At 38.1% G+C, this 26787-nt stretch overlaps 2 protein-coding genes across 3 annotated transcripts in view; both read right to left on the bottom strand.

Annotated features, from left to right (window-relative positions):
* Positions 1-312: 312 nt before the first annotated feature.
* Positions 313-2891, bottom strand: inka1b (inka box actin regulator 1b). Of its 2 annotated transcripts, XM_039797715.1 has the most exons (3): positions 2771-2891; positions 2612-2664; positions 313-1353 (listed from the first exon to the last, which is right to left on the bottom strand). In XM_039797715.1, exons 2-3 carry the CDS (start codon positions 2612-2614, stop codon positions 433-435), a joined length of 924 nt encoding a protein of 307 aa, XP_039653649.1. In that variant the 5' UTR covers positions 2615-2664; positions 2771-2891; the 3' UTR covers positions 313-432. The 2 variants fall into 2 exon arrangements, with proteins under 2 accessions (XP_039653649.1, XP_039653651.1); XM_039797717.1 differs by lacking the exons at positions 2612-2664; positions 2771-2891 and adding an exon at positions 1628-2112.
* Positions 2892-6480: 3589 nt separating this feature from the next.
* gnai2b (guanine nucleotide binding protein (G protein), alpha inhibiting activity polypeptide 2b) overlaps positions 6481-26787 on the bottom strand; it is a 55360-nt gene continuing 35053 nt past the window's right edge. Inside the window, exons 3-9 of the mRNA XM_039797206.1 lie at positions 19632-19773; positions 14540-14700; positions 12275-12403; positions 9273-9402; positions 8270-8423; positions 7916-8108; positions 6481-6885 (exon numbers count right to left, since the gene is read on the bottom strand). Of these exons, the coding sequence (XP_039653140.1) occupies positions 7918-8108; positions 8270-8423; positions 9273-9402; positions 12275-12403; positions 14540-14700; positions 19632-19773 (907 nt within the window). The 3' untranslated portion in view covers positions 6481-6885; positions 7916-7917. The remainder of the gene's footprint in view (positions 6886-7915; positions 8109-8269; positions 8424-9272; positions 9403-12274; positions 12404-14539; positions 14701-19631; positions 19774-26787) is intronic.

The raw sequence follows: 26787 nt of genomic DNA, 5'->3' as shown, positions 1-26787 counted from the left end.
GGTCCTGTTGAATGTACTTGGTTTACAAAGCTTTTGAACCTTTACTGTGTTTTTTTTTATTGAACTGAGATGTTAATAGTTGTATAATATTTTTCTTTAAAAAAAACATGCTTTGTCATGCAATTTCTCTCCCAACCACTAACTGTCAAAAGACTCACTGATTGAGCTTAAAAGTTGGAACAAAATACTGCATTTATGATAACGTCAGACACCTTCACCCCTATTAACATAACTTAATTTATGAAGGATTAAGAAGAAACTTTTTTACAGTTAGCACTGCTGAAACTCAGGCAGGAACAGAACACATTTTCATTAAATCCAAAACACTTTTATTACTGATGTGTCAGCATTGTAGACAAAAATCCAATTATGAAAATAGAACCATCTTATTTTATTTTGTGTTAAAGGCTCAGTCTGCGATTACAGCCTTACTTAAATGTATCCAATAATGTCATTGCATATGATGGGTTGTCGGCTGCCTGTCTTCATGAGAGCAGTGAACTGGCAGAAGTCAGTGTCTGGTTGATGTAGGCCTGTGTGGGACTGGTGAAAGAAAGGTTTGAGAGTCTGGAGTCCCACAGGACAGGACATCCGTTTGGGAGCCTCTGCAGCCCTGCAGACCCTTGTGGAGTCTGCTGGCCTTGGCCTCACCTCCACACTTTTAGACATCCCTGCCAATCTGCGCCGCATATTGATCAAAATGTCTTTGGCAAGACGCCGGCCCGCACTGGGTTTTAGTTCTGCTGGCTCAGGACACTCTGGTAGGTCCATCCAGTTCTTTATTAGGTCAGCAAAGCTGTTGTCCCCCAGAACCAGAGGCTGTCTGTTCCTGCTGCGGCTCAGCAGCGATGTTGTCCAGTCCTCTGGGTCACTGGCCTCAAATGAGGTCCAGCGCTCCAGGCAAGCGTCCGAGGTGGATTTGGGGCGGATTCGGCCAGAAGGTCCTCTGTTTGTGCGGAGGCAGGCAGAAGATGAGACTCGCACATTCCTGGTCCTCCTCAGCACCACACCTTCATCATGCCAAGAAGCCTCAGAGTAACCCGAGTCAATGTCCAGACTCTTTTCACTGCTTGGGGAGTCTCGTGCCAACCGTTCATGCTCCTGATGCTCTTCCTCTTCTTCCAGGGTGCTGGCCAGGCAGCAGGCAGAGTCATATGTGCTGGCGTCAGAAACACGTAGACGATTGAGTCGCTCTTGCTGTGCCCTCTGTTTGCAGAGCCGTGTCACAGCGAAGGACCGAGTACATGGTTCACTCAGTGGCCTCGGCCTGCTTATCTGCTTCAGGTCCTGCAAGGATCTCATCATGCACTGCATTTGGTCCCGGAGGCATTCAGCAGAATCTCCTAAACACAGCTACACAATAAGACAGACACAAAGATTAGTGGTGCAGGCAGAATTTAAATACAGTCTATTTAAAAACAACACTTCTAACCGAAAAGGTTTGGTTGACTTTTACAGGAGTCTACAGAGCAGTTAGGCTGGCTTCCAAAAAATCCTATCATGCCCTGGCCGGTCTAGCTAAGACACAGTTCCCTCTGTTATTTCCAGAACTGGGCCAATAAGAGTTTTACCAGCTGAGATCACTCTGCTCTATGACCATATAACAAGTGAAGCATTCCTGACAAACCTCAGAGCAGCTTTATGGAGACCATCCCATGCAGTCTGATCCCAGAAAATGAAAAAGTTGTGGCTCTGAGAACAGGCTGCACATTTTATACTGGGAAAGACTCTCCCTTCCACCAAGAGGGGAAGGTTGAACAAAGTAAAGCTGAATCGTGGAGGAGTGCCGAGGCACATATCCTCTCTGGATTCCCCTAACTCACAGGATGTTGACTGGACTGTATTATAAAGCAGGAAATGACAGCAAGATTTTGTAATTACACAACGAGCATGTATTAATTATGAATCATGTCATCTTTCAGCCTTCAGATAAACTGAAATCAATGCAGTCCAGTTGATGCAACATGATCTTTACAATCATCAAACGTTTTTTTCAAGTATTTCTGTGGTAGAAAGCAGACTCAAAAACATGTCCCTAGTACAATCAAGAGCTCAACTTTTTTTGTCATACATTTTGTTTTTCAGGTTCTTATAATAATAATAATTTAATAATGTATACTGTTTATTGATCCCCAGTGGGGAAATTACAATTTACACTCTGTTTTTGAAATCCCTACACACAGGCCTGAAATACAGTTGGTGGAACCTCCCTGTCCTGCCAATGTTTGGTTTGGAGTAGTAGGGACACCACAATGCCATGATGTTGTCACAGCTGTGGGTGCTGAACCATTTGGCCCCTGGGGGAGACTTATCTGACATACAGAGACATCCTCAGTGGGACAGTCTGCACCTCTTAAAATGCCCTGTTCTCCTTGGCTGCCTTCACACAACGAGGAAAAGTGATTCACCCAGTTGTATGCATTTGGCAAGGACAGTTTGGTTTGAATTAACTGTGACTTGAGGGATGAAAACACTCTGGCTTTCCAAAAACTCCAATAAAGAACTGCGTTAAAAGGAGAAAAAAGTTATAGCTTTCTAATCCCAATTAAGCCACTGCTATGCATCTAAGAAACTGTCCAAATATATAAAAGCACATGAAAAAAAACCGTACCATAGCATGTGAGTAAATGTCTGCAGTAAAGTTCAGAATCCTGGTAATTGTTTCTGCAAAAAAAAAAAAAAATGCATTAGATGAGTGATGAGCGTTTTTTCACAACTAGGCTATTACACCTCTTAAGACATATCGTGATGTATTAGTAATAACACTCACCTTCGCATTTGGTTCAGAGTTAACCTCAGCACAATCCACAACTGCGCAGGTTTACAGCTGCTCAGAGATGAAGTGTCGCTCTGTGGATTTCCCTCATCTGAACCACATGAAGGTCTGTTAGCTGACTTTGACGATGCTGAGCTTTTCGCTGCAGCAAATCAGCGTAGAGCATCACAAAAACAGCCAATAGCAAGTCGCCTGAAACAAGACACCTCGCTGTGTAATTACAGCGGTTCCTACTGTAACTTTATTGTGTTGTATTATATTCTTATAATATATCCATGTGTATTACACTGTTGAGACTCAACAATCTGGAGTTGGATAATTAGGCCAATTTTATTGAGCAATATAGATTCAATGAACATTTTAAAACGTCTTCCCTTTAACCATTTATCCAGATACTATTAAATATTACGAATCACTACACTGATTATTGCATTGAATAAAGGATTACTTTATTTATAAGATCAACGCTTTATTGTAGTTTCCCAAGGTTGTGTACATTATTGCAAAGCATAAAACGCCACTTTTGTAAAAATTGGCTTGGCTGAAAGCCTCTGCATATACAGTACATGTGCGGATTGACTGAATCTACATGTCGCCACCTTGTGGATCTTTGTTAACACGATTTCCCATAATACCATTTTGGATCGTCTTTGCATAAACCTTTTCACACCCTTCAAGGTCTGCATACAGTCCATTCACCATTTTCCTAATTGGTGTTTACAAATATCACGATGCTGGGCTCAAGTTAGTTCTCATTTCATAAGCAAACCATTTACGACTGCACCTTCTGCCTCAGCTTACCTCTTTGGATGCTGATAACACTTTATATTGTAATTCAGCCACAGTGGTGGGGGACTGCTCTGACCCTTCACTTTAGTAAAAGTAGGTGCCAATACAAAGCTGTGAAAATGCTCGAATACAAACAAAAGTCCTGCATCCAAAATCCTACCGAAGTAAAAGTACATTATATGTAGTATAAGCAAAATTGACTTAAAGTATAAAACTGGCACAAAAACGAAAAATATGCACATATGACTTATTTTATACGACATTATTAGATTATTAATACTAATGCATCAATGTGTAAGCAGCGTTGCACTGGTAACCGCTTGAGGTGGAGCAGGTTTTCATTACTTCATATAGACCTGTTCAGTCCAGTACGAGCCCCTCCATTGGTGTAGGAAAGGAAAAAAAACAAAGTTATGCTACAAAAATTTGTAGTCATTTTTTTGGACATTTTATAAATCTTTTTTTGTGAAATGTTTTATAAATTTATCTCTTTGGGTCTTAAACAGTTTTGTAAATAAAAACCATCTGAGTCAGATGAATAATCTCAGTGTCTTAAATGTCTGCATTGTTGTTTTTTTTTATGAAAACCAGTACCTAGATCTGTAAAATAAATACAGTGCAGCAAAACAATTATATTTCTCTCTAGTGGAGTAGAAGTATAAATTAGCACAAAATGGAAACACTCAAGTACGTCAGGATTATACTTAAATACATTACTTAATACAGTGAAGTATCTGGAGTTACAACCTTGCTCTATTCTTGTTATGAAATTTTGCTGAGTCTATATGGAATTTTCTTTCTGAAATGTACAGTTACTTTCCGCTAATGGCCAAGTGGCACAAACATAGATTTACCTACTTTGAGGTTTTTCTTTGAGAGCTGTGAAGAATTAAACAAATATCGCTATTTGTACACACTCCATACTGCAATGCCAGTGCAACCCTCCATAATATTTCATAACTGTGCTCTGGGTCATAGTCTTATATGTGTTTTTACAAATATACTGCTATATTTGAGCACAGAAGTCCATTTCTTTTCATATGTGTTTATTTATTTTCAAAATGTGACACAGAACACTTTCAGGGGCAATCCCCAGAAGTCCATTTCAATTCTGACCTTCAGTACGTGAGACATAATAATCTCAACTCAAGCAACTCAAGGTCTCTTTATTAGCTTTTCCTGAGCTTTCAACCCCATCTTATGATCTTCATCAGCAAATGTTTTCTGTTTCTACTCTATGGTTCTCTTTCTATATTCTGTTTAAGTTTATTTTAAATAAAGTTTGGCCCGAACATGGAGGTCTTTTTGTGCATTTTCTTTTGACACATCACTCTGTAGAATAAAAGATCATGTGAGCAAACTTTTATTTACATTTAACAAGTGAATTACTTTAATCTTAATATTAATGAACAGCTTTATCTCCGTGTTGTGGTGCATTTTAAATCATGGGTTATGTGAACCAAAGTGGAGTAGAAATAGCCCTAATTCACGCTATGGAGATAACATGTCTCTAAAGAACACGTGTAAACAGATATCAAGGCACAAACATACGTAAAGACTTGAAATGGAACAAATATTACAGAATAATCCATGTTAAAAACAGACATAACCAGTTAAAAATCTTGCAGATATCTTAAAAGTGACACATAACCACTTCTGTTTTGTTTCTTTAAAGAAGAAGTTACTTAAGGAATGTTATTCAGTTTGCGGGTGATACAAGCTAATCTATGGACATGCAGAACAATGCACTAGTACAACCATGAATATTGATTCTGTGTAAACATTGTACAAAAAACTATTTTCCCTTTATCCATTTTCATTCTCCATGCTTGTTTGTTTTCTTCTAAAAAATAAGCTCTGTGCAGTCAAAAGGTTCATAAAATGCCAACATTAGCTAACGTAAGTTAATGTGATTTTTATAAAAAGTTATTTGTACTGTATCTTCTTACTTAACTTCAAAAGCAAATAAGGAAAGTAAAATAAAAACCTAAAAAACTCAAAAAGAGAGCTGAATACCAAAAAAAATGAGACTCATCAAATAATAATCCTGTTTAAAATTGGTCCTTAAAAGGCCTATTGAGGATGAAAAATACTTTAATTTTCCTGTAATTTCATTTGCCATGTGGCATGATGAGATAATGGGTTATAAGTTTTCCTCTTCCAACAATTGTTTTCCACTTAAAGCTATAGTGCGTAGTTTCTGTCACCCCCATGAGGAATTCTAAGTAATGACAACAAAACTGTCAGCACGTCCACATAATACAAGCCTTACGTGATTGCGCACCACCCCCACCCCTCCTCCACGCAGTTGCTAGTAGCCAAGAAGGACATGGAGGATTAAAAAACACGATGGACTCTTCAGAAGAGGTAATTATCTTCACTGGAGTTTCTGCACGGGAAAGTCACGGGACGCCACAACCTTATGAAGGTAAATATGGTGCAAAATCTGAGAGCTTGTAGAATACGATGTGAGAACTTGCAGAACAAAAAATCTGAACGTGTATGTTAAAATTTGCACTTGTAAAATTGTCAGTCAGTCAGACTTCACATTCAGAATACAGGTGTGTGAATATTTTCTACAAGTGAAAATTTCAATTTACAAGTTCAGATTTTTTTTACAAGCTCTCGTTTTTTTAATTTTTGTGACTTCAAATTCAGATCACATGTGTGAATATTTTTTACAAGTGCAAATTTTAGTTTTACAAGTGCAAATTTTTTCAGACCACGTGTGTGAATATTTTTGTACAAGTGCAAATTTTAGTTTTACAAGTGCAAATTTTAACATACACGTTCAGATTTTTTGTTCTGCAAGTTCTCACATCGTATTCTACAAGCTTTCACGTTTTGCACCATATTTACCTTCATACAATCTTCTGAACATAGCCTTACTGAGAAATACAGAGAGAATTGTGTGGAGCCGATAGTCTTTGTAGCAACTCATTTGGCAATGGCTTGAATGTAACGGACGTTCATTAATATCAAAAAGTTACGCACTAAAGCTTTAAACCAGTCGGATAATTTAGTTTAGGTTACTAATCTAATTTGAAAACCGAAAAGGGGGTCCTTGATCAAATATATATTTGCAGGCACTCAGTATGAATAGTATGAGAACCCCTGATCAAGAGTAGTAAGACATATATTTCAAATAAAAATATTAACACAATTGACAGAGAATGTAATGGTTGCAAATCAGTGATTGTTGACGTTCTTTAAGGTTCCCCTCTAGGAATCAAGTCTGTTATGGTTTTCATTATGAAAAGCAGTAATAATCACATGGCTCTTGCAGTCTCTCATGCAGTCTGTGTGCGTTGGGCATCGCTCTGCATGAACAGAAAGACAAAAAAAAGCAACTTCAGACAAAACTTCAAAATGAGAGAAGAGCTGATATTTCACTGTTTTAACGCACAAGGACTTGGATTTATGTTTTCTAATTGATGCCGTTTAATCTGGTCCTCAGCTACTACAGTAAATCACACAGTCTTGGATAGGTCTACATTATATTTGCCAACACAAAAATATTCAATATGTACAAAACATGACATGCTTTACTTTAACCTCTTTTAGCGCTATCTAAGGATCTGTGAGAATGGTCAATAGGTGGTGTAACACATGCACATTATGGCTTGAAATACCCAAATTGTGGCCATATTTGTGTCTACACATCATTATTATTAATTCATACAGAAAGGTAAGGGCCCCATCGTAAAGTGGATCTTGAGACTAAATCTGACCTGAAGATCTGACCTGAGAGCAAACACCAGACAGCTAATGTGACATGGAAGGTCACGCTAAAAAGTGTAACCAGCACGACCCTAGTCAGCTCGTTTGTTCCTGATCTTAACAAGTGCTCTACAGTAAGTCACTCCACAAAGTGTCTTATTTGTGCCAGTTTTACAAGTTCAATAAACAAGCTGAATAACAGTTGATGCATGTTAGTAAAATTAACTAATCATCACAGTTTGAGAGCTGCTAGGAGTTAGACTTTTCTCACTTTTAGGATGCAAGTCATCTGTGAATAAATTAGGGCTGCAGCTAATCATTTTTTATTGATTAATCTGGCAATTATTTTCTTTATGAATCGATTATTTATTTAGTCTTGATTGATTGTTTCCTATCCAACCACACTTCAAACACAAAGATATTCAGTTTACCATTACAAATATTCACATTCGAGAAGCTAGAGCCAAAGGGGTTTTAGCATTTTTGTAAAAAATTACTTACATAAACAATTAATCAATTATCAAATTGTTGCCAATTAATTTTCTGTTGATCGACTAAGTGATCAATTGACAAATCGTCTCAGCTCTAGGTTCGATAACATTTCATATTTCATCATCCCTCTATCCTAACCTTTAGAAAAGACCACAGTCTTTCAGGTTGTTCTTAATAATGACGTCAGTGACGGCGTCAAAGACAAACTGCACGTTCTTGGTGTCAGTGGCACAGGTGAAGTGAGTGTAGATCTCCTTTGTGTCCTTTTTCTTGTTCAGGTCCTCAAACTTAGTCTGAATGTAACTGGCAGCTTCATCAAACTTGTTGGCTCCTGGAAAGCGAGTTTGGAAAGATGAGGAAGTGATTTGTTGTTAATATGACAGATTACATTTTCTTATGTTGCGATTTGTTCGTAAGCTGGCACTGTGCCGACTGCAGCAACAGCAACCTGTCTGTGGTTGCACTGAAGCTGTGCAACTATTAAAGCAGTACCTGTGTATTCTGGGTAGCAGATGGTAAGAGGGCTGCGAGTAATCTTCTCCTCAAAGAGATCCTTCTTGTTCAGGAAGAGGATGATGGAGGTCTCAGTGAACCACTTGTTGTTGCAGATGGAGTCAAACAGCTTCATGCTCTCATGCATTCGATTCTAAAGAGAAGCAAAGTTGGTCATAACTTAAAGCCTCGACTGAAGCACAACAACACATCGGAGCTGCCACCAGGGGACAATGTTGTTCAATATTTGAAATAACCAGTACAGAGGAGGTTCTTTAGAGCAGGGGTTTTCAAACATGTTTAAGCCAAGGACTCCTTAGCTGAAAGACAGACTGAGCAGGGACCTACTACTACTACATATATTGTATAAAATGAAGTTGCATAATAAACTGGGCCTACAATTACGTGTAGGGCGGCCTAAAGCCTTTATACATAATTGTTTTGCATAGAATACTAAGCTATAATATAGCTTAATAATTGTAATAATTGCCATGATTTTAAATGTATATGTGGGTTGCTAGTGACTACCCTACCTATAGGTAAGCCTATCATCAGTGGGGATTTATATTTGCTAAAATTACGTTGGATTCATTTGAGGACTTTTTAACAATAATTTGGAGGCCCCCCTGAATTGACTCTGAGGACTCCCTAGGGATCCCGGACCCCATGTTGAAGATCCCTGCTTTTGAGCATCTTTTGGCCAAGTCTCTTCTGGGTTCTTGCTTTAAATTCATAAGCAGTTCAAGAAATTGGGGTCAGATGGTTCAAGTCACTTGAACTACATAATTACTCCATTGGTTTAACTGTGAATGGATCATTAAAGTCCATTGACCCAATGTTACCACCTGGAGCTCATTATTATTAAGCTATAATAAAAGGAGAGATGGGTGATTTTAATATCCTCGTAATGCCTTACAATCTAAAGTAGCAGATTTATCAAGCTAGTAAAATTATATTATCCATGCAGATAATGACACACACCAGAGGGTGGAATTTTCCTTACCATCTCCTCATCCTCAGCCAGCACCAGGTCATAAGCACTCAGTGCAACACAAAAAATAATGGCTGTGACTCCTTCGAAACAGTGGATCCACTTCTTTCTCTCGGAGCGTTGGCCTCCGACATCAAACATTCTGCAAAGGGAATGAAGCAGAGGAGATACACTTTATGTGGAGGAAGGAGGTCACAATGAAAGACAGTAAGGTAAAGCTGATAGAGAATGGGGTAGTGTTGAGGACAGTCAGGAAGGATGATGGCAAAGAAGGAAGGAAATAGAAAGTTAGGGTGACATTCCATCCCTGGATGTACATTAAGTTTTCATGAGGCTGCTTTGGGAACAAAAGAGGTGTGGAGGTGGAGAGATGTCTGTCGGATGAAAGACTGCAGGCGTCAATGCGGGGCTACGAGAGGCAGACAGGCCTCTATATTCACAGCAAAGCACTGGCTAATTGGGAAGCTGAGCACTGTGATCGAAGAATGTTAGAAATGTGAGCAAAACCCTACAGACAGCTGAAGTGATGACAGCCCACCATATCCAGGACAGCTACTATATTTTGATGATACAAAGAGCAAATATGAGGTGTTTAGGTTAGCAGACGCCTTGACAAATCTAAATTAAGCCATTTTTAAAGAAATTACAGTTATCTGTATCTATAAGTATTTCCTTTCCGTACTTGTTATGGCAAACAGGACAGAATTATGAAAACGTGACTTTCTTCTTATTGATTGCCTCCATGTATTATTCAGGCCAAATATTGAGGCTGTGACAGAAGGTAAATATCAGAGTTTATCAGGAAACAGGTCACACCAGAGCCATGTGGCTGCTTTTTTATCATCCAGATCTGTTTAGCTGCTTTACAAAACAACTTTGCAATTTTATATGACATATTTTGTATATTCACCTACACTATACTTATTACACAACTTCGTTGAATACTCGATTCCAATTGGTCAATTACGGCATTGTATGCTATGGACGCAGTTCTGATCCTAGACTCTTGAGGATCATTTTTAACCCTCATGTTGTCTTTGGGTCAAATTTGACCCGTTTTCAAAGTTTCTATATCGGAACATTTAGGTTTCTTTCAACCAAATTGCCCAAAAGTAACACGGATGGTTCCAGGAAATGCTCTTCACAAGTCAACTTAAGGATCAGTTTACTACTTTTATTGAACTTTGGATGTTTTATTTAATTTTATATCATTATTCTGACTTAAATTTGACAGTCTGTGATTATCCATCAGCATCCTCTGATGTTAAATATTTAATACTAATAAATAATACTTTCTGCTTTTTTAACTAAAAAGTCAGATATAATTTCATATAGGCTACATGAGGTTTATTGACCATAAATTCCAAAAAGTAGTGTAGAAATAGTAGGAATAAGTTGCTGTTAGTGTATACTGGTGGGAATGGGGGGGAAAGCGCCGAAAACATCGAAAAATGCTACAAAAACGTTTAAAAAAAATGTCGAAGAGACAAAAATGTTTTACAGTTTTTCTGAAGTTGCTTTGATAATGTAGGAAACAGCAGAGAATTGTACATAATCATTTGCATGGATGTACCAAAGCATTTGCAACTTGTTCAAAGAAATTAGAAGCTGCTTTTTTGATGTGCACAAGTGACACAATGATGTGAAGATTGAACAGGTAGTTTTGAGAATTTCAATTCTGATCTGAGAAATGTACCAAAGCGACTGAGAAAAAATGTAATGACAAGCGGCAAAATAAGTGACAAAAGTGTCAAAAAAACGTGTAAATATTTGACCCAGAAGGACAACACAAGGGTTGCAATAATGAGTCACTCGCTATTATCCCTTACTTGTATCTGGTTCAGTATTGGTCTGGTTAAAAAATGTTAAAACACTTACTGCATCTCTTGCACATCCTCTATCAAGAGATATATCTATACATCCATTACTATCCCACACATGAGTGCTCAGGGTGGGTCAGAGCATATTATATGTAAGACCTACAGCACTGTACCATGGAGGATACATTTAAATGTTACCACTCCATAAAGCTTATTGAGTGAGAGCATGGTGGGAAGGATCTAATTTATTTACCCAGCTCTCAGTGCATATGTGATAATTAAGCTTTTAATTGCTGGTATAATTTGGCTTCTATAGTGTGTGGAGGAGGCTGACACAGTGATGTCACTGCTTAAACTGATGTAAACTAGAATTACTGCCTTGCAGTTGTATGCCTCCGCCAACCAGTCAAGTTGCACTACATTGTTATCTGTTCAGACTCATAATATATGTACTGAAGACTTTGAAGCAATTTAATTAAAAGGTATTACAGTAAGTGTATTCTTTGGCAAAACATGGATGATTCACACACATCTTCAACCCGGCAGAACATACTGTAAGATCTAAACAATCACCACAGTTTCAAGGTGGACACCCAAGATTAGTGTTACCAATTCAGTAGTATTCGACCAAATGGGAAATATTGTCAGAATCTCCCCTTCTGTTGCTGAGTTATGGCGTTGAATAATGGAAACAAACATTTAGGTCACAGTAACCTTGACCTGTGACCTCCAAAATGTAATCAGTTCATTCTTGAGTCCAAGTGGACGTTTGTACTAAATTTGAAGAAATTCCCTCCAGGGGGTGCTGAGATATCGCGCTCATGAGAATGGGGCGGACAACCCGAAACCATAAAGCCTCTGGCCACTGCTGTTGCTTGCGCGGAGGCATAAAAGAAAACATACAATGACATACCGGCATTTACTTTAATATCCAAGCTAGGTTTCTGCCTTGCTGCTTTCCCAAAATAGAACAGAACATTTATATTTTATTCAGTATCGGTCATGTTTCATGTGCTCTTATGTGGCTAGTAAAACAATCTTTTATGTATCACCAAATAACATTCAAGCATCAGAGATGAGTGAACACTTGGGGGTCATATTACCGCTCAGAATACTTGCTTGTTTTGATAAAAGGGGAGACAGAGTGAGAGTGTAGATGGCAGTGAATTTTAGGTCAGTGCTATATGGCCTTACTTGAAGTGCAGTTCCTTGAAGGTGAAGTGAGTCTCCACAATGCCAGTGGTCTTGACCCGAGTCCGCAGCACATCTTGCTGGGTGGGAATGTAATCTGCTTTAGCTATCCTCTCCAGGTCATTCAGGTAACTAAGAGAGAGAGAGAGAGAGCGAAAGAGAGAGAGAGAGAGAGAGAGAGAGAGAGAGAGAGAGAGAGAGAGAGAGAGAGAGAGAGAGAGAGAGAGAGAGAGACTTGGATATATATATTTCAACATGCAAAAGGAGGAAGAGAGACAAAAAAACAAACCAGGCTACACATGTCACAAACACACACACACACACACACACACACACACACACACACACACACACACACACACACACACACAAACACACACAATGAAGAACTGTCCACACATCGACATTTCTGCCACACTCGTGTGTGCAGCTGCACTCCTTGCCAACCTGTCATATACTGTACATGTATGCACTGCTGGTTATCGACTGCCTCTCGACTGTCATGACATTTCTTAAGAAAAAATGTATTCATCTTAGTTAACTATATATTATGTCTTCTGCGATAGATATAGGTAACACCTGCAAGGCTGTGTATCTGAAGCAGGTTTTGGGGGGTAAACGTTTTATTGTCACTCCAATATCCGCTGTGCTTTGCTTGGTGTGCTTGTCGGGATTGAGATGAGGTCAGAGTGTGGATGCCAAATACCTACTCTGAATTCATATAATAACTCCCTGTGGGAAAAAGCTGACTGAAATGTCTATGTGAGACCACTGAGGGATTACCACTAGACTCAGAGTACAATATACTAGCCTTAGTGGGAGGATTGTAATGGCAACATGCATATTATTTACTAATGAAAAAAACATTTATTTTATTTAATACAAAATTCTGAGGTGATCAACATGGCTTCAAATCAAGTTATATATATATTAATTGTGATATGTAGTATGCAAAATGCAACACAGAGATCAAAAGAGTTACACAAAGGAAAAGTGCAGTAGGTTGTCTCCTCTCAGTCTATCAAGTTGGCTGCATTTCTTTCAATTTCCCTCTCTTTTATTTCTCCATTAACAACTCTTGTCTTCCGTTCTCACTCTCCCTCTATCCGTCTTCACCATGCTTGACACAACCTGATCCACTTACACAAGCATTACATCATCCAAGGCCAGCTGGGAGCTTTAGTGGTCCAGCCAACCTTCACTTCACAGGCAGAAAGTGATATATATTCACCATTTCACTTGTAAAGATCTTTATGCATTTCACGTCCACATAATTATACTAATTAATGAGCCGACAAACCCTGGCAGATTTATTGGAGTGAATAAAAACACAATAAATGATTAAACAAAAATGGTTTTCTATCTCATCAGAGCAGCCATTAATAAAACAAATATATATATATGAAAATATATATACTGTATATATATATATATATATATATATATATATATATATATACATACAGTATATATATTTTACATTTATATAGTACTACCACAAAATGAATCAACTTCTTCTAAATAAACTAAAGGTGTGACTAAGCGGTGCCAACTAAATTGTTTTTCATCCCTCAAGACAAACTATTCTGTTATCTGCTTATTAGGTTACAATTTTTAATAATCAAACCCAGAGAGGTAGCAATACTCACTAAATGGAAGTTATTGGACTATATTTCCAGTCTTGATAGCTCCCTAGAGAAGTTAAAGACTGCAGCACACATGAGAGAGGCTGAAAGGATTGCACCATTGGATCCATGACAACACCAAGACAACAACATCCCTAATGGCAGGAATATAAAACACCCCTTTATATTAGATCAACATAAAATGAATAAAATATAAAAAACACCAAAACCTTTCTCACTGTCACTTTCTTCAGCTGTTTAATAATCTTTAAAAAAATAACATTTAAGTGCAATGTTTCGGTTGCAAAACTACTTTCTAATATAAATATCAAACAGGTATACAGGATAAAAAATAGAGCATATTTGACAGGTAGCCACATTTACATTTATAGTGGTGAAACAGAGTCGGTGCATGCAGGAGCAGATTGCTTGAAGATTGATGTACAAATAGAAGAGGATATGTCGTGTCAACATTGATAATGACAGCCTGAATGTTATAAAACTGAGTAGTGTATTAAAAATCACAGATTTATTATTCCACAAGGCTGGAAGATATTTCTTTATTGAAGTAGAGTTATTTTAAAGCATAAACATGTATTTTGTGGCATCCCAGTTTAAAATGTACATACAAATTCACACTCACTATGCTGCAGAATCGTTGAGTTGGTACTCTCGCGACCGTGCAAAGCAGCTCTGTATGCCTCTGTCACCCCACAAACGCCTCATCACATTGGACAGATCATCAGGAAAGATGCCCTGTTCTTCAGCAGCTGCAGACAGGGCGAAGAGCTGCTGGGCATCGTCCTGCAGTGGGCAATAAGGACGCAGGACAGGATAGCTGCAATGAGAGCATCACTGCCAAATGGAAACATGGAAACTGTAAATCTTTATCTGCTGTATAGATTTTTGTATTGATTTAAATAATAATAATGCATCATTAAAGGATGGGTCAACATTTATGTAAGTCTATCTTAATGCAACACTTACATACCAATATGTACATTGAAGGGGAAACTTTGATAAAGATTTGTTTTTGTGTCTGCATTCTGCATATGAACAAACTAACTGACTAATATATAGCCATTTGACAGATCTGTCAGAGGAAAAAAGAAAAGTCCATCCATTGGGCTCTAATGACCACAGCAGAGTCCTCAATCCTTTTATTACATCTTCAGTTACAGCGCACATACGCTGGCATCACAGCAAAACAACTCTGACACACAGTCCTTCAGCCACTGTTAGACCTCACTGACAGCTTGTTCACAGGCTGATAAGTGTTCACAGGGTGCAGTAGACTGGATCTCTGCCTGAAGCTGCGACTTGTTGATGTTGATGGTGGTGGTGTGTGTCTCCATGTGTCTGTGTGTACAGGGTGTCTGTCTGTATGTACTGTATGTGTTTCTGTATAAGGGTTCATTGAATGTGCTGACAAGGTTCTGTGAATGTGTTCATTATTATTTCCACTGTTGATTAATGAAATTGTTTTGATTAATTGATTAACCCTTATATCTATTAAATGTCAACAAAAAAAATCACAAATGGCATCCAAGGTTCAACTCAAAGTTCATTTAAATGTATAACTATATAAACATACAACGATACATCTATTCTATAAAGAAGTAAAAGAGAAACTGAAACCAGTAAATGTTTTAAACTGATGCAAATTGACCAGTCGCTGAGTCCTGACCCCATTAGTTACTGTTGCCTGTCAAGCTTTCCATTCTCATAAGGCAACACAGTTTGCAATACTTACGATAAATAATGGTAGATTTAACTCCCAATATCCGTAGTAATTTGTAGTAAAATCCAAAGCTTGGCCTGATTTGCCTAGTTACTGTAGAGTTGCTAAGCTATGATTGGACAGTTGCTGTTCAGGGGATTTAGCTAACATTTAATTGAAGATGACGATGTAATGTTAGTCCAGACAAAAAAGAGAGACATGCAAACTACACTGTGTTCCAAATTATTATGCAAATGATATTTTACACAGATTTTCCTAAATAGTCAATGCAAATGATATAATATACAGTACTGTGCAAAAGTTTTAGGCAGGTATGAAAAAATGCTGTAAACTAAGAAAGTGGTAATAGTTTCTTTTCATCAATTAACAAAATGCAGTGAATGAACAGAAGAGAAATCTAAATCAAATCAATATTTGGTGTGACCACCCTTCGCCTTCAAGACAATTCTTCATCAATTCTTCTAAGTACACTTGCACAAAGTTTTTGAAGGAATTCGACTGGTAGGTTGATCCAAACATCTTGGAGAACTAACCACAGATCTTCTGTGGATGAAGGCTTCCTCAAATCCTTCTGTCTCTTCATGTTATCCCAGACAGACTCCATGATGCTGAGATCAGGGCTCTGTGGGGGCCATGCCATCACTTCCAGGACTTCTTGTTCTTTTTTACGCTGAAGATAGTTCTTAATGACCTTGGCTGTATGTTTGGGGTCGTTGTCCTGCTGCAGAATAAATTTGGGGCCAATCATACGCCTCCCTGATGGTATTGCATGATGGATATCATGCATCTGCCTGTATTTCTCGGCATTGAGGATACCATTAATCCTGACCAAATCTCCAACTCCATTTGCAGAAATGCAGCCCCAAACTTGCAAGGAACCTCCACCATTCTTCACTGTTGCCTGCAGACACTCATTACTGTACCGCTCTCCAGCCCTTCAGCGAACAACCTGCCTTATGCTACAGCCAAATATTTCAAATTTTGACTCATCAGTCCAGAGCACCTGCTGCCATTTTTCTGCACCCCAGTTCCTATGTTTTCTTGCATAGTTGAGTCGCTTGGCCTTGTTTCAATGTCGGAGGTATGGCTTTTTGGCTGCAACTCTTCCATGAAGACCACTTTTGGCCAGACTTCTCCGGACAGTAGATGGGTGTACCTGGGTCCCACTGGTTTCTGCCAGTTCTGAGCTGATGGCACTGCTGGACATCTTTCGATTTCGAAGGGAAATAAGCTTGATGTGTTTTTCATCTGCTGCACTAAGTTTCCTTGGCCGACCACTGCGTCTACAATCCTCAGCGTTGCCCATTTATTTGTGCTTTTTCAAAAGAGCTTGAACAGCACATCTTGAAACACCAGTCTGCTTTGAAATATTTGTCTGGGAGAGACCTTGCTGATGCACCTATACACTATAATGGGTTGATCATACACCTGACTACAATCCTACAAAATCCCTGACTTTTTGCAAGTACCTATAAGAATTGATGCTGGTTTGAAGGCAAAGGGCAGTAATACCAAATATTGAAATGATTTTAGATTTTTCTTTTGTTCGCTCACTTTGCATTTTGTAAATTGATAAAAATAAACAATCATTATTTTCATTCTTAGTTTACAGCATTTCTTCACACCTGTCTAAGACTTTTGCACAGTACCGTATATATAATATAATTTTCAAATCACTAACAGTTAGGGTATAAGGCAAATGTCATTGAACAAACCACCCAATGAAAACAGTATTTAAAAAAAAATAAAAAACTCAAAATGCACTGTTCCACATTATTATGCACAACAGAGTTACAAAGCATTTTATAGGTTGTAAAGAACTGAAAATGGTCATTTGCTGATTTGTGGCCGATTCAGAGCACACAGGTTTGTGCAGAAAAAAGCATAATGAGGAAGGTTTCTGCCAGACAAATTCATTGGATTAAGAGAGTAGCTGCTAAAATGCCATTATAAAGCAGCAAACAGCTGCTGGTCCCGCGAACCTCAAGGTGTAGGATCCTCCAGAGGCTTGCAGTTGTGCATAAACCTACTATTCTGCCACCCCTAACCAATGCTCATAAGCAGAAACGGTTGCAGTGGGCCCAGAATACATGAAGACTAATTTTCAAACAAACTGTTGTTTACTGAGGAGTGCCGTGCAACCCTGGATGGTCCAGATGGATGGAGTAGTGGATGGTTGGTGGATGGCCACCATGTCCCAATAAGGCTGCGACGTTAGCAGGGAGGTGGCTGAGTCATGTATAGGTCCGGAATCATGGGGAGAGATGTGATAGGCCCCTTCATGGTCCCTGAAGGTGTGAAAATGACCTTGGCAAAGTATGTAGTGTTTCTGACTGACCACTTTCTTCCATGGTACAAAAACAAGAACCGTGCCTTCCGTAGAAAAATCATCTTCATGCATGACAATGCACCATCTCGTGCAGCATAGAATACCTCTGTGTCATAGGCTGCTATGGGCATAAAAGGAGAGAAACTCACGGTGTGGCCCCCATCCTCCCCTGATCTCAACCCTATTGACAACCTTTAGAGCATCCACAAGCAAAAGATCTATGAGGGTGGGAGGCAGTTCGCATCAAAACAGCAGCTCTGGGAGGATATTGTGACATCCTGCAAAGAAATTCAAGCAGAAACTCAGGTTCAATGGATGCAAGAATTGTGAAGGTGATATCAAAGAAGGGGTCCTATGTTAACATGTAACTTGCCCTGTTAAGATGTGTTTGATTGAAATATCCTTTGATTTCAGTAAATATGACCTCCTAATAATGCAAATTCAGCAAATGACCATTTTCAGTTCTTTGCAACCTATACAATGCTTTGAAACTGTGCAGTACATAATAATTTGGAAGAGTGCATTTTGAGTTTTTTGTTTTTGAAACAATACTGTTTTCATTGGGGGGTTTGTTCACTGAAATTCGACTTATACCCTAACGGTTGGTGACTTGAAAAGTGTATGTATATATATATATATATATATATATATAATAATAAATAATAATAATAATAATAATAATAGGAAAATCAGTGTAAAATATAATTTGCATAATAATTTGGAACACAGTGTAAATGATGAATCAGTTATTAAAAAACACAAAATTCTTTTTTTTACAGGTAGTAGCCTTCAAAACAAGAAATTCATTTGTGTCATTGCTAAGGCTGCAGAAAGCACCTGGCAAACTAAACGTGCGGTTAAAATGTGTCTTGCCAGAACTTTTGAATAAATCCAATCCCCAAAACAGCTCTCACTGCTGCTGCAGCGGCTGGCATTAACCACACTTGCAGCCACTTCTTTCTCTGACTATTACTTTAATGAGCGAGCAGATCAAAGTTGGAGGAGGTGAAGTTCGTAAGACAAGGACCATTTCCCTGCAGGTTACAAGGATGGAGCCAAGAAGGATTACACTGTGTTCTAGTTTCTAGTTACAGCAATTCTACAGCTGAAAAAGGGCTGCTGTAAGATGAATGTGGAAAATCACTTTCCAACATTTGACGTTGCACAGCTTACAGTTGATGGAACAGGAATTGCCAAGAGGAGGCGTGATTTATGAAGCAGACCTGTTTTCCCAGAGGCATCACAGTGTTTAAATAATCTTTGTTCACCAGGTTATACTGGAATATGAAGTGAAGTGAAGGAGAAAAAATGTTTGTTTTAGAGATAATGGACAGTGGACACAACAGTTTGTCTTCCATTATTTTGAGACAGATAAAAATGAAAGGGACACAGTATGTTGTAGAAACAAAGACACACTCTTGTGATTTCAGTTCTGGGCAAGCATAAGTCTTAAGGACTGCACCAGGTATACAACTGCAAGATGCTGTTGATAAAACAGGCTTTGTTTTGTTGTGGCCTGAGGAAGATCTTGATCTGTCCACAGTTAGTAAGGCAACTCAATTCTTCATTCTCACACAATGATGATTTTTTTTTAGGCTGGTCAGCCATCTGCTCTCACAAAGAATACAAAGTGTTTTTAAGCATGTGTGTGCTTGTGTGTCTTACCACTCTGCCAGGGTTGCTGTAGTCTATCTTGAGACTGGCCATGGCTTTAACAATGGCCATAATAGACTGGATGGTATTACTATAAACCACTGCTCTGTACTGCTTGCACTCATCTTCTGAGTAGCCATCTTCATGGATGATCCTAAGAATTAAAACATATGCAACATTTATTAAAGTGTACATTAAAGGATAGGTTTGCAGATTTGTCTTTCCTGTGTCATTTAAAACACTAACACTAAGTAAAGCTGAGGGCAACTGCAGTGTTGGGTTACAATAATCTGTGGGTTCATCACTAAGAGCAGCACCATTCATATATGTAGTCACTTGATCCTTTGTTAAAATAAAATCATTGGTTATAGCAGCTTAAAAATGGAAATTATTATGGTGGCACTGGCAAGCATAAGTGGGTAGCCATTTTTGCCATATTCAAATTAGGGTTTCACAGCACTAATAACTGATTAATAACGGATTATCAGTGAGTATATTTCAGCATCAATACATCAATTATTAAGTTGAACATGAAAAACACATTCTGTTATAAATGAAATAATACATGAACAGTAATTGGGTGTCAAAAGGCGAAACATTTTGATGCTGAAAAGCAGTTTTTTTCTGTCACCAAGAAGCATATACTGTAAACTCTGCGTTACAATTATTATTTTCAGAATGCTGTGTACGATGATCCAGTGAAACTGCATCAACTATGCAGCATCCAGTTTATGCAGTATATTATTACTCAGAACCTGAGAGCGAGGGAACTAAGTGTCTGTGCATCCTATCATCAGATGCAATCATCCAGACTTCATCAGGCTGCAGTGGGAAGTGAGAGAGAGCATACTGAGACGACCCCACATTAATTCTGAGGTGAACCTGCCTACGGCTTTTAACAGCGTGTTGATGCAAATAATAACGTACAGTAGCAATTTAGCAAACCAAGAGTTGCCTAGTCTTTAAGCTGCTTTATGAAAACAGTTTTCCTAACTTCCTCTCATTTAATGTCATGTTTACACTAAAACACATTTATATTGAGATAAATGTTAACTAGGAAGAGATATTTCTCAAATCAAAACAAAACATATCTATAAAGAAGTTATAAACAAAATATCTACATATGTTATGGTAATGTGCTACTGTGCTGTGACAAAAGTTTGTATTCAGCCCGACCGGCCGTACTCCGTATAATAGGGGTTCTGTCAGATTGCCTAATCAACAAGACAATAAGTTGATATCTGTAGCTTTTGCTTTAGCCAAAAAGTTTTATTTTTTTGCAAATGGAGAGACAACAGTGCTCTACACATTCAAGACTTGACTGATGCACTGTTGAAAATAGCTAAACTTGAATAATTTACATAAATATAGGCACTCTAGATAAGTATAACTCAATGGTAACTCTTCTTAGCCACAACAAAGACATCAGCTGGAATAGTTACCAAATGACAGAGTGTATTTTAAAGCATGTTTTTAGACTAATGCACATCTATCCACTTTCTACAGTAAGGTAGCAAGTTCGCAACCTGTATAGATTTTATTTTGTTTTTTAGGTTGTCGTTGTTGGGGGATTTTTATGGACTGTTGTAGTACCATAGATCAATCTATCTATCTATCTATCTATCTATCTATCTATCTATCTATCTATCTATCTATCTATCTATGTGTGTATATATATATACATACATACATACATATGTATATATATATATACACATACATAAATATATATATACATACACAACCTATATATATATACACAACCTATATATATATATATATATATATATATATATATATATATATATATATATATATATATATATATATATATATATATATATATATATATATATATACACCCACACACACACACACACACATACACACACACACACACACACACACACACAAAGGATACATCACTGTGTAATGTTACATAATAAACAAGTGTTTCGGTCTTGCAGGCTGATTTATCTGTACAGTATTCCTGTAATAACCTGGCTTCAAAAAGTGACAGACTGTTCCTGCTCCAAGGTCATTAAAAATGGATTCAATGCCTGGCTAGCCCAGAGGAATGTGAATTATTAAGCCATTTAGGCTCCTCTGTCTGTGTGTGTTCTGATTGGTGCACAGGCAATACAATATCCTCTGTATTCCCAAACTCTTCACACCGTTCTTGTGCTATAAGCAGTAAAATACAGTAACAAAACAGGAGAGGCCATACTGTATCCTAGAAACCACATGGGAGGAAGTCAAATTTATGTATCTACCAATGTTTTGATGATTTACTGTATATGTTCAGTGCCTGAGTGTCTGAGACAAACGCAGAAGATCAGTGAGGTATGGCAACTTTAACAGTGAGAACAGACATGGGCTGGCACAGTTCCCTTACGAAAGGAAAATATATTTACCAATATATTACTTGAAATATATTGTAATATATTACAATATATTATTTTCCATTACATTTTACAAATATTATATATTGAAAAAACATGGAATAATATATTGATGATACATATATTATACAATATATTATATATTGCAATATATATTGCAAAATATACAAATTATTGCCACTTTCATATATTCCAAAATATATATTTATATATTTATATTTATAAATATCCACCATAATGTATTCCCATTTATATGGGAAAACGTATTGGTAATATATGTAAAGATATAGTTTCACATCTTTGTTTAATATATGGTAGAATATATGTTAAATATATGGAAGAATACATTTTAAATATATGTAAAATTATATGGAAACATATGTACAGATATGTGTTTAATATATGGTAGAATATATTTTAAATATATTTAAAATTATATGGAAACATATGTACAGATATGTGTTTAATATATGGTAGAATATATTTTAAATATATGTAAAATTATATGGAAACATATGTACAGATATGTTTAATATATGGTAGAATATATTTTAAATATATGTAAACCTATATGGAAAAATAAATGTACAGATATGTTTAATATATGGTAGAATATATTCTAAATATATGTAAACTTATATGGAAACAAATATGGGGGGGTGTTTTTTTTTTTTATTTTATTATATTATTTTTTAATTTTTTTAAAATTTTTTTAAAAAAATTTTAAAAATAATTTTTTAAATTTTTTTTTAAATTTTTTTTTAATATATGGCATACATAATTTTTGCCCGGTGTCTTAACGTCTGTTTCAGAGCACCAGAGAGCAGAGCAGACATATCAGTAGCACCGGAAGGAGGCGCCGAAATTCCGCTTGCTATTCGGTCCGGTAGATACAGGTTGTGAAGGCACCTGTGTCGTATTAGCACCGGATTTCAGTACCCAACCCTATTCAGGAAGAAGATTTTTAAAAGTAAATGTAAAACGTGGAGGCAGGGAATAAAGGACCCAATCCAGGAAGGTAGGCAGGAGAAGGTTTGAGGAAGGGGATTTATTAACAAAAACACGGCAGCACTAAGGCTGGTAAAAACCCAAGGAAAAATACAAAAAAGCACAAGGCTGAAACAAACTGACAGGATAGAAACTAACTCAATAGACAGGACCAGGACACAAACTAGCAGGGCGAGGAACAAAAACTCACGCAGGCAAGACAACGGACACAAAACAATCTGACAAGACACAAAGGGAAACACAGAGGCTAAATTAACTAGGTAACGAGCAAACACAGGACAGGTGACACCAGGGCAGGGGAACAGGTGGAGCACATTAGACAATCACACAGGCGGGAAAACACAGGAAGCAGAACTAGATATGACAAGAAAGAAAATGGACTATCACAATAAAACAGGAAACAGAACATAATACAAAACAAGACCGAAAATCACTCAATGACAAGGAGACAAAACCCACAGTACAAAAACAATACTTAGGGACATACATTAAAGGGGTGATAGAATGATTATATAGGGTATTTCACACTGTTCTTTATGGTCTCCTAATGGGGTATGTAACATTGGTTGGACTGAAAATGGCCTGGTTGATATTTTATTGGCCCTTATGCATCCATTTGTTTTGGCCCTATTTTCAAGAGCTTTTCTTCCAAATATTGTATGCTCATGAGCTGCGCACTGATTGGTTGAGCGAATCCCCATACACACACATTAGAGACGCGCGCTGATTAGTTGAGCGAATCCCCATGCACGCACATTTGAGACGCAACAGAATCAACTATATAAAGCTCAAATATGGGCCGGTTACGAAAATTGATGGCTAATTGCAAATTTGGGAAGACGTGTCGGACTTTAGGACCTCCACACAGTCTGACGAGAAAGCGGCAGCCTGCTGGGCTCCATACCCAGGGCAAAGTCACGCTTTGTGGATTACTGCACTACCGGGGCTCCGCGGCCGGCTGCCGGCATAACTATAATATATTTAGGGCCCGAGCGCCGACAGCGGCGAAGGCCCTATTGAAACTGAAGGAATTATTATTTTTTTCTGCAAATGAATTGGCTTTTTGAGGGGCTTAACATATTCAACAACTCACCAAAATTGGCAGTCGCATCAAGTCTGGTGAAAATGTATGTATTTTAAGGGTTTCGGGAATACGTGCGCAAAAATGGCTCGCTAGCGCCCCCTACAAAGTTAAAGCGCCCATATTATGCTCATTTTCAGGTTCATAACTGTATTTTAAGGTTGTACCAGAATAGGTTTACATGGTTTAATTTTCAAAAAACACCATATTGTTGTTGTACTGCACAGCTCTCTCTCACTGCTGCAGATCCTCTTTTCACCTGGTTTCTGTTTTAGCTACAGAGTGAGACCTCTTTTCATCTTCTTCTTCTGTACTATCTTTGATTGCACTCGCACATGCTCAGTAGTTCAGATGTAGATCACGTCAGCTAGCTAACTCTAGAGACAGTAAAAGAGAGCCTGTTTCTCCAACTTTGGTCAGTTACAAGGCAGGATTAGCTGGGAGACTTCTAAATGAGGGCACACAATGTAAGTAGTTCTTTTGTAGATTATGGTGAACTTGTGTGTGTTGTAGCAGTGCTTTGCTATTGAGAACCACGTAGATGATCGTTAGCATTAGCGTTAGCATGCTAATGCTAACGGTTAGCATGCTAACGAGCTAACGGTTGTGGTTAGCAAGTTGTCATTTCGGACTGTGACGTCACAGTCCGAGCCAATTTTGAACAGCTCACTAGGAGACTGAAGGCAGGACACATTCAGAAACCTGTATCTCACTCAAAACAGCATGGATGGATTTTTTTCACAGTTTGTATGTGTGTGGAAGCACCAGAGACACAAAAGAACACCCCAAATCCCAGAAAAAGTGTTTTTTTCATAATATGGGCACTTTAAAGAAATTGAGCCCCTGCAGTGCATTTGGCGTAGACTCACGAAACTTGGTAGAAATATGTCACATGTCAAGATGTACAAAAACCGTCATTGGAGCCATACCCTAAACCCAACAGGAAGTCCGCCATTTTTTGCCAAGTTCGAAATTAGTGCGATTTTGGCCACTTTAACGAACTCCTCCTAGAGATTTCATCCGATCAACTTCAAACTTGTATGTCTGTATCATCTCAACACCTTAAAGAAGAAAAGTTGTTAAAAGAAAAACTTCGTCATAGGGCGTGGCCGTGGTGGGGCGGCCATTTTGAGTGTTTAGCGATGAAAAAAGAAGTTGTTGTAACTTGAGTGTACGTTGTCGTATCTGCCCGAAATTTCTCACGAATCACAAGGGTCCAGGCCTGAAGACACCTACAGGCCAACATTGACTTTTGGTCATAGCGCCCCCCGCTGCCATCAGGAAATCTGCCTTATATGACAAACATCATCCGATTTACATGAAACTTATAATGTGTGGTCAACATGTGATACTGAGCCACACCCTATATTTTAACCATGCCCACTTAATCAGGCCACGCCCCTTTCATAACATTTGAACCGTTTAAGGTAGAGTCTTGTGTGAGGTGTCATTGAATTCAGCAGAAAGTTAATTCTTCATTGATGATGGTTTGGCCTGCCCCCTATGCTTACGTCACGCCCCCTTTTAAAACTAATGACCTGTTTGACGTAGACCCTTGTGTGAGGTATCATTAAACTCAGCAGAGACTTCCTTCTTCATTGGTGATTGTTTGGCCCGCCCCTTTGTGCTTAGCCACACCCTTTTTTATAAATGGTGACCCGTTTATGGTAGAGTCTTATGTGAGGTATCAATGAACTCAGCAGACTTACATTTTTATGGGTAAAGGTTTGGCCCGGCCCCTATATTTTGGCCACACCCCTTTCACAGCTAATGAACTGTATGACGTAGAGTCTTGTGTGAGGTATCATTGAACTCAGCGGGGAGTTCCCTTTTCATTAGTGAGGATTTTTACGGGCGCGTCTGAGTGCCACCCAAATGGCGCCGGGTACAAGGAGCAGTGTCCGCCGGTAACCCTGACGCACGCAGAGGCGCGAGGGCCCGTCCATCGCTGCTCGCAGCTTTAATTACAGTTTGAATTTCATCACAACACTTATATCACAGCTACCCCAAGGTCTTACAAAGCTAACAAAAGCTAACAGTCCAATTTGAATTTAAGACATTTTTATGAATGTGAGGGTTCTTGTTAGGAGGAGAAGCTAGCTAACTATGTGTTCCATTCAATACAATGGGAAAATATAGCGGCTAGCTAGCTACACTTTTGGCATAACTATTGAAATTGAAATTGTTTATTTAAGAGGATAACCCCTTGAGATGAAGCATCTCGTTTTCGAGGGGGTCCTCGAGACAATGGACAATAAGACAAGGACAATACAATACAATACAGCACTTATACATTCACACTCGCTAGAGCTCTCCCTTAACCCACCCCCCCCACCCGCTCCACCGACTCCTTGAAATCAAGTTTGTATATAATACATATTATAGTATTAAGAAACATGACAAAATTTATATATTGATAGCCTACATATAAAAAAATATATTGCAAGGTCTTGATTGCAATATATTTTTTTATATGTAGGCTATCAATATATAAACATATATGATGTATGCATATATGGCAATATATTGGAAAATATAAATATCAAATCACATATATGGGAATATAGTGCCCAATATATCACATGATATTTTCCAATGTACTGCAATATATTTTGGTTTCGTAAGGGTTGGTAGAGCAGGCGCACATATAGAGGTTTACTCCTTGACGCAGCGGCCG

The sequence above is a fragment of the Perca fluviatilis genome, chromosome 4 (genome assembly GCF_010015445.1).
Source record: "Perca fluviatilis chromosome 4, GENO_Pfluv_1.0, whole genome shotgun sequence".
Classification (NCBI taxonomy): domain Eukaryota; kingdom Metazoa; phylum Chordata; class Actinopteri; order Perciformes; family Percidae; genus Perca; species Perca fluviatilis.
The sequence above is the reverse complement of the archived record's forward strand: the minus strand, read 5'-3'. Positions and strand labels throughout refer to the sequence as shown.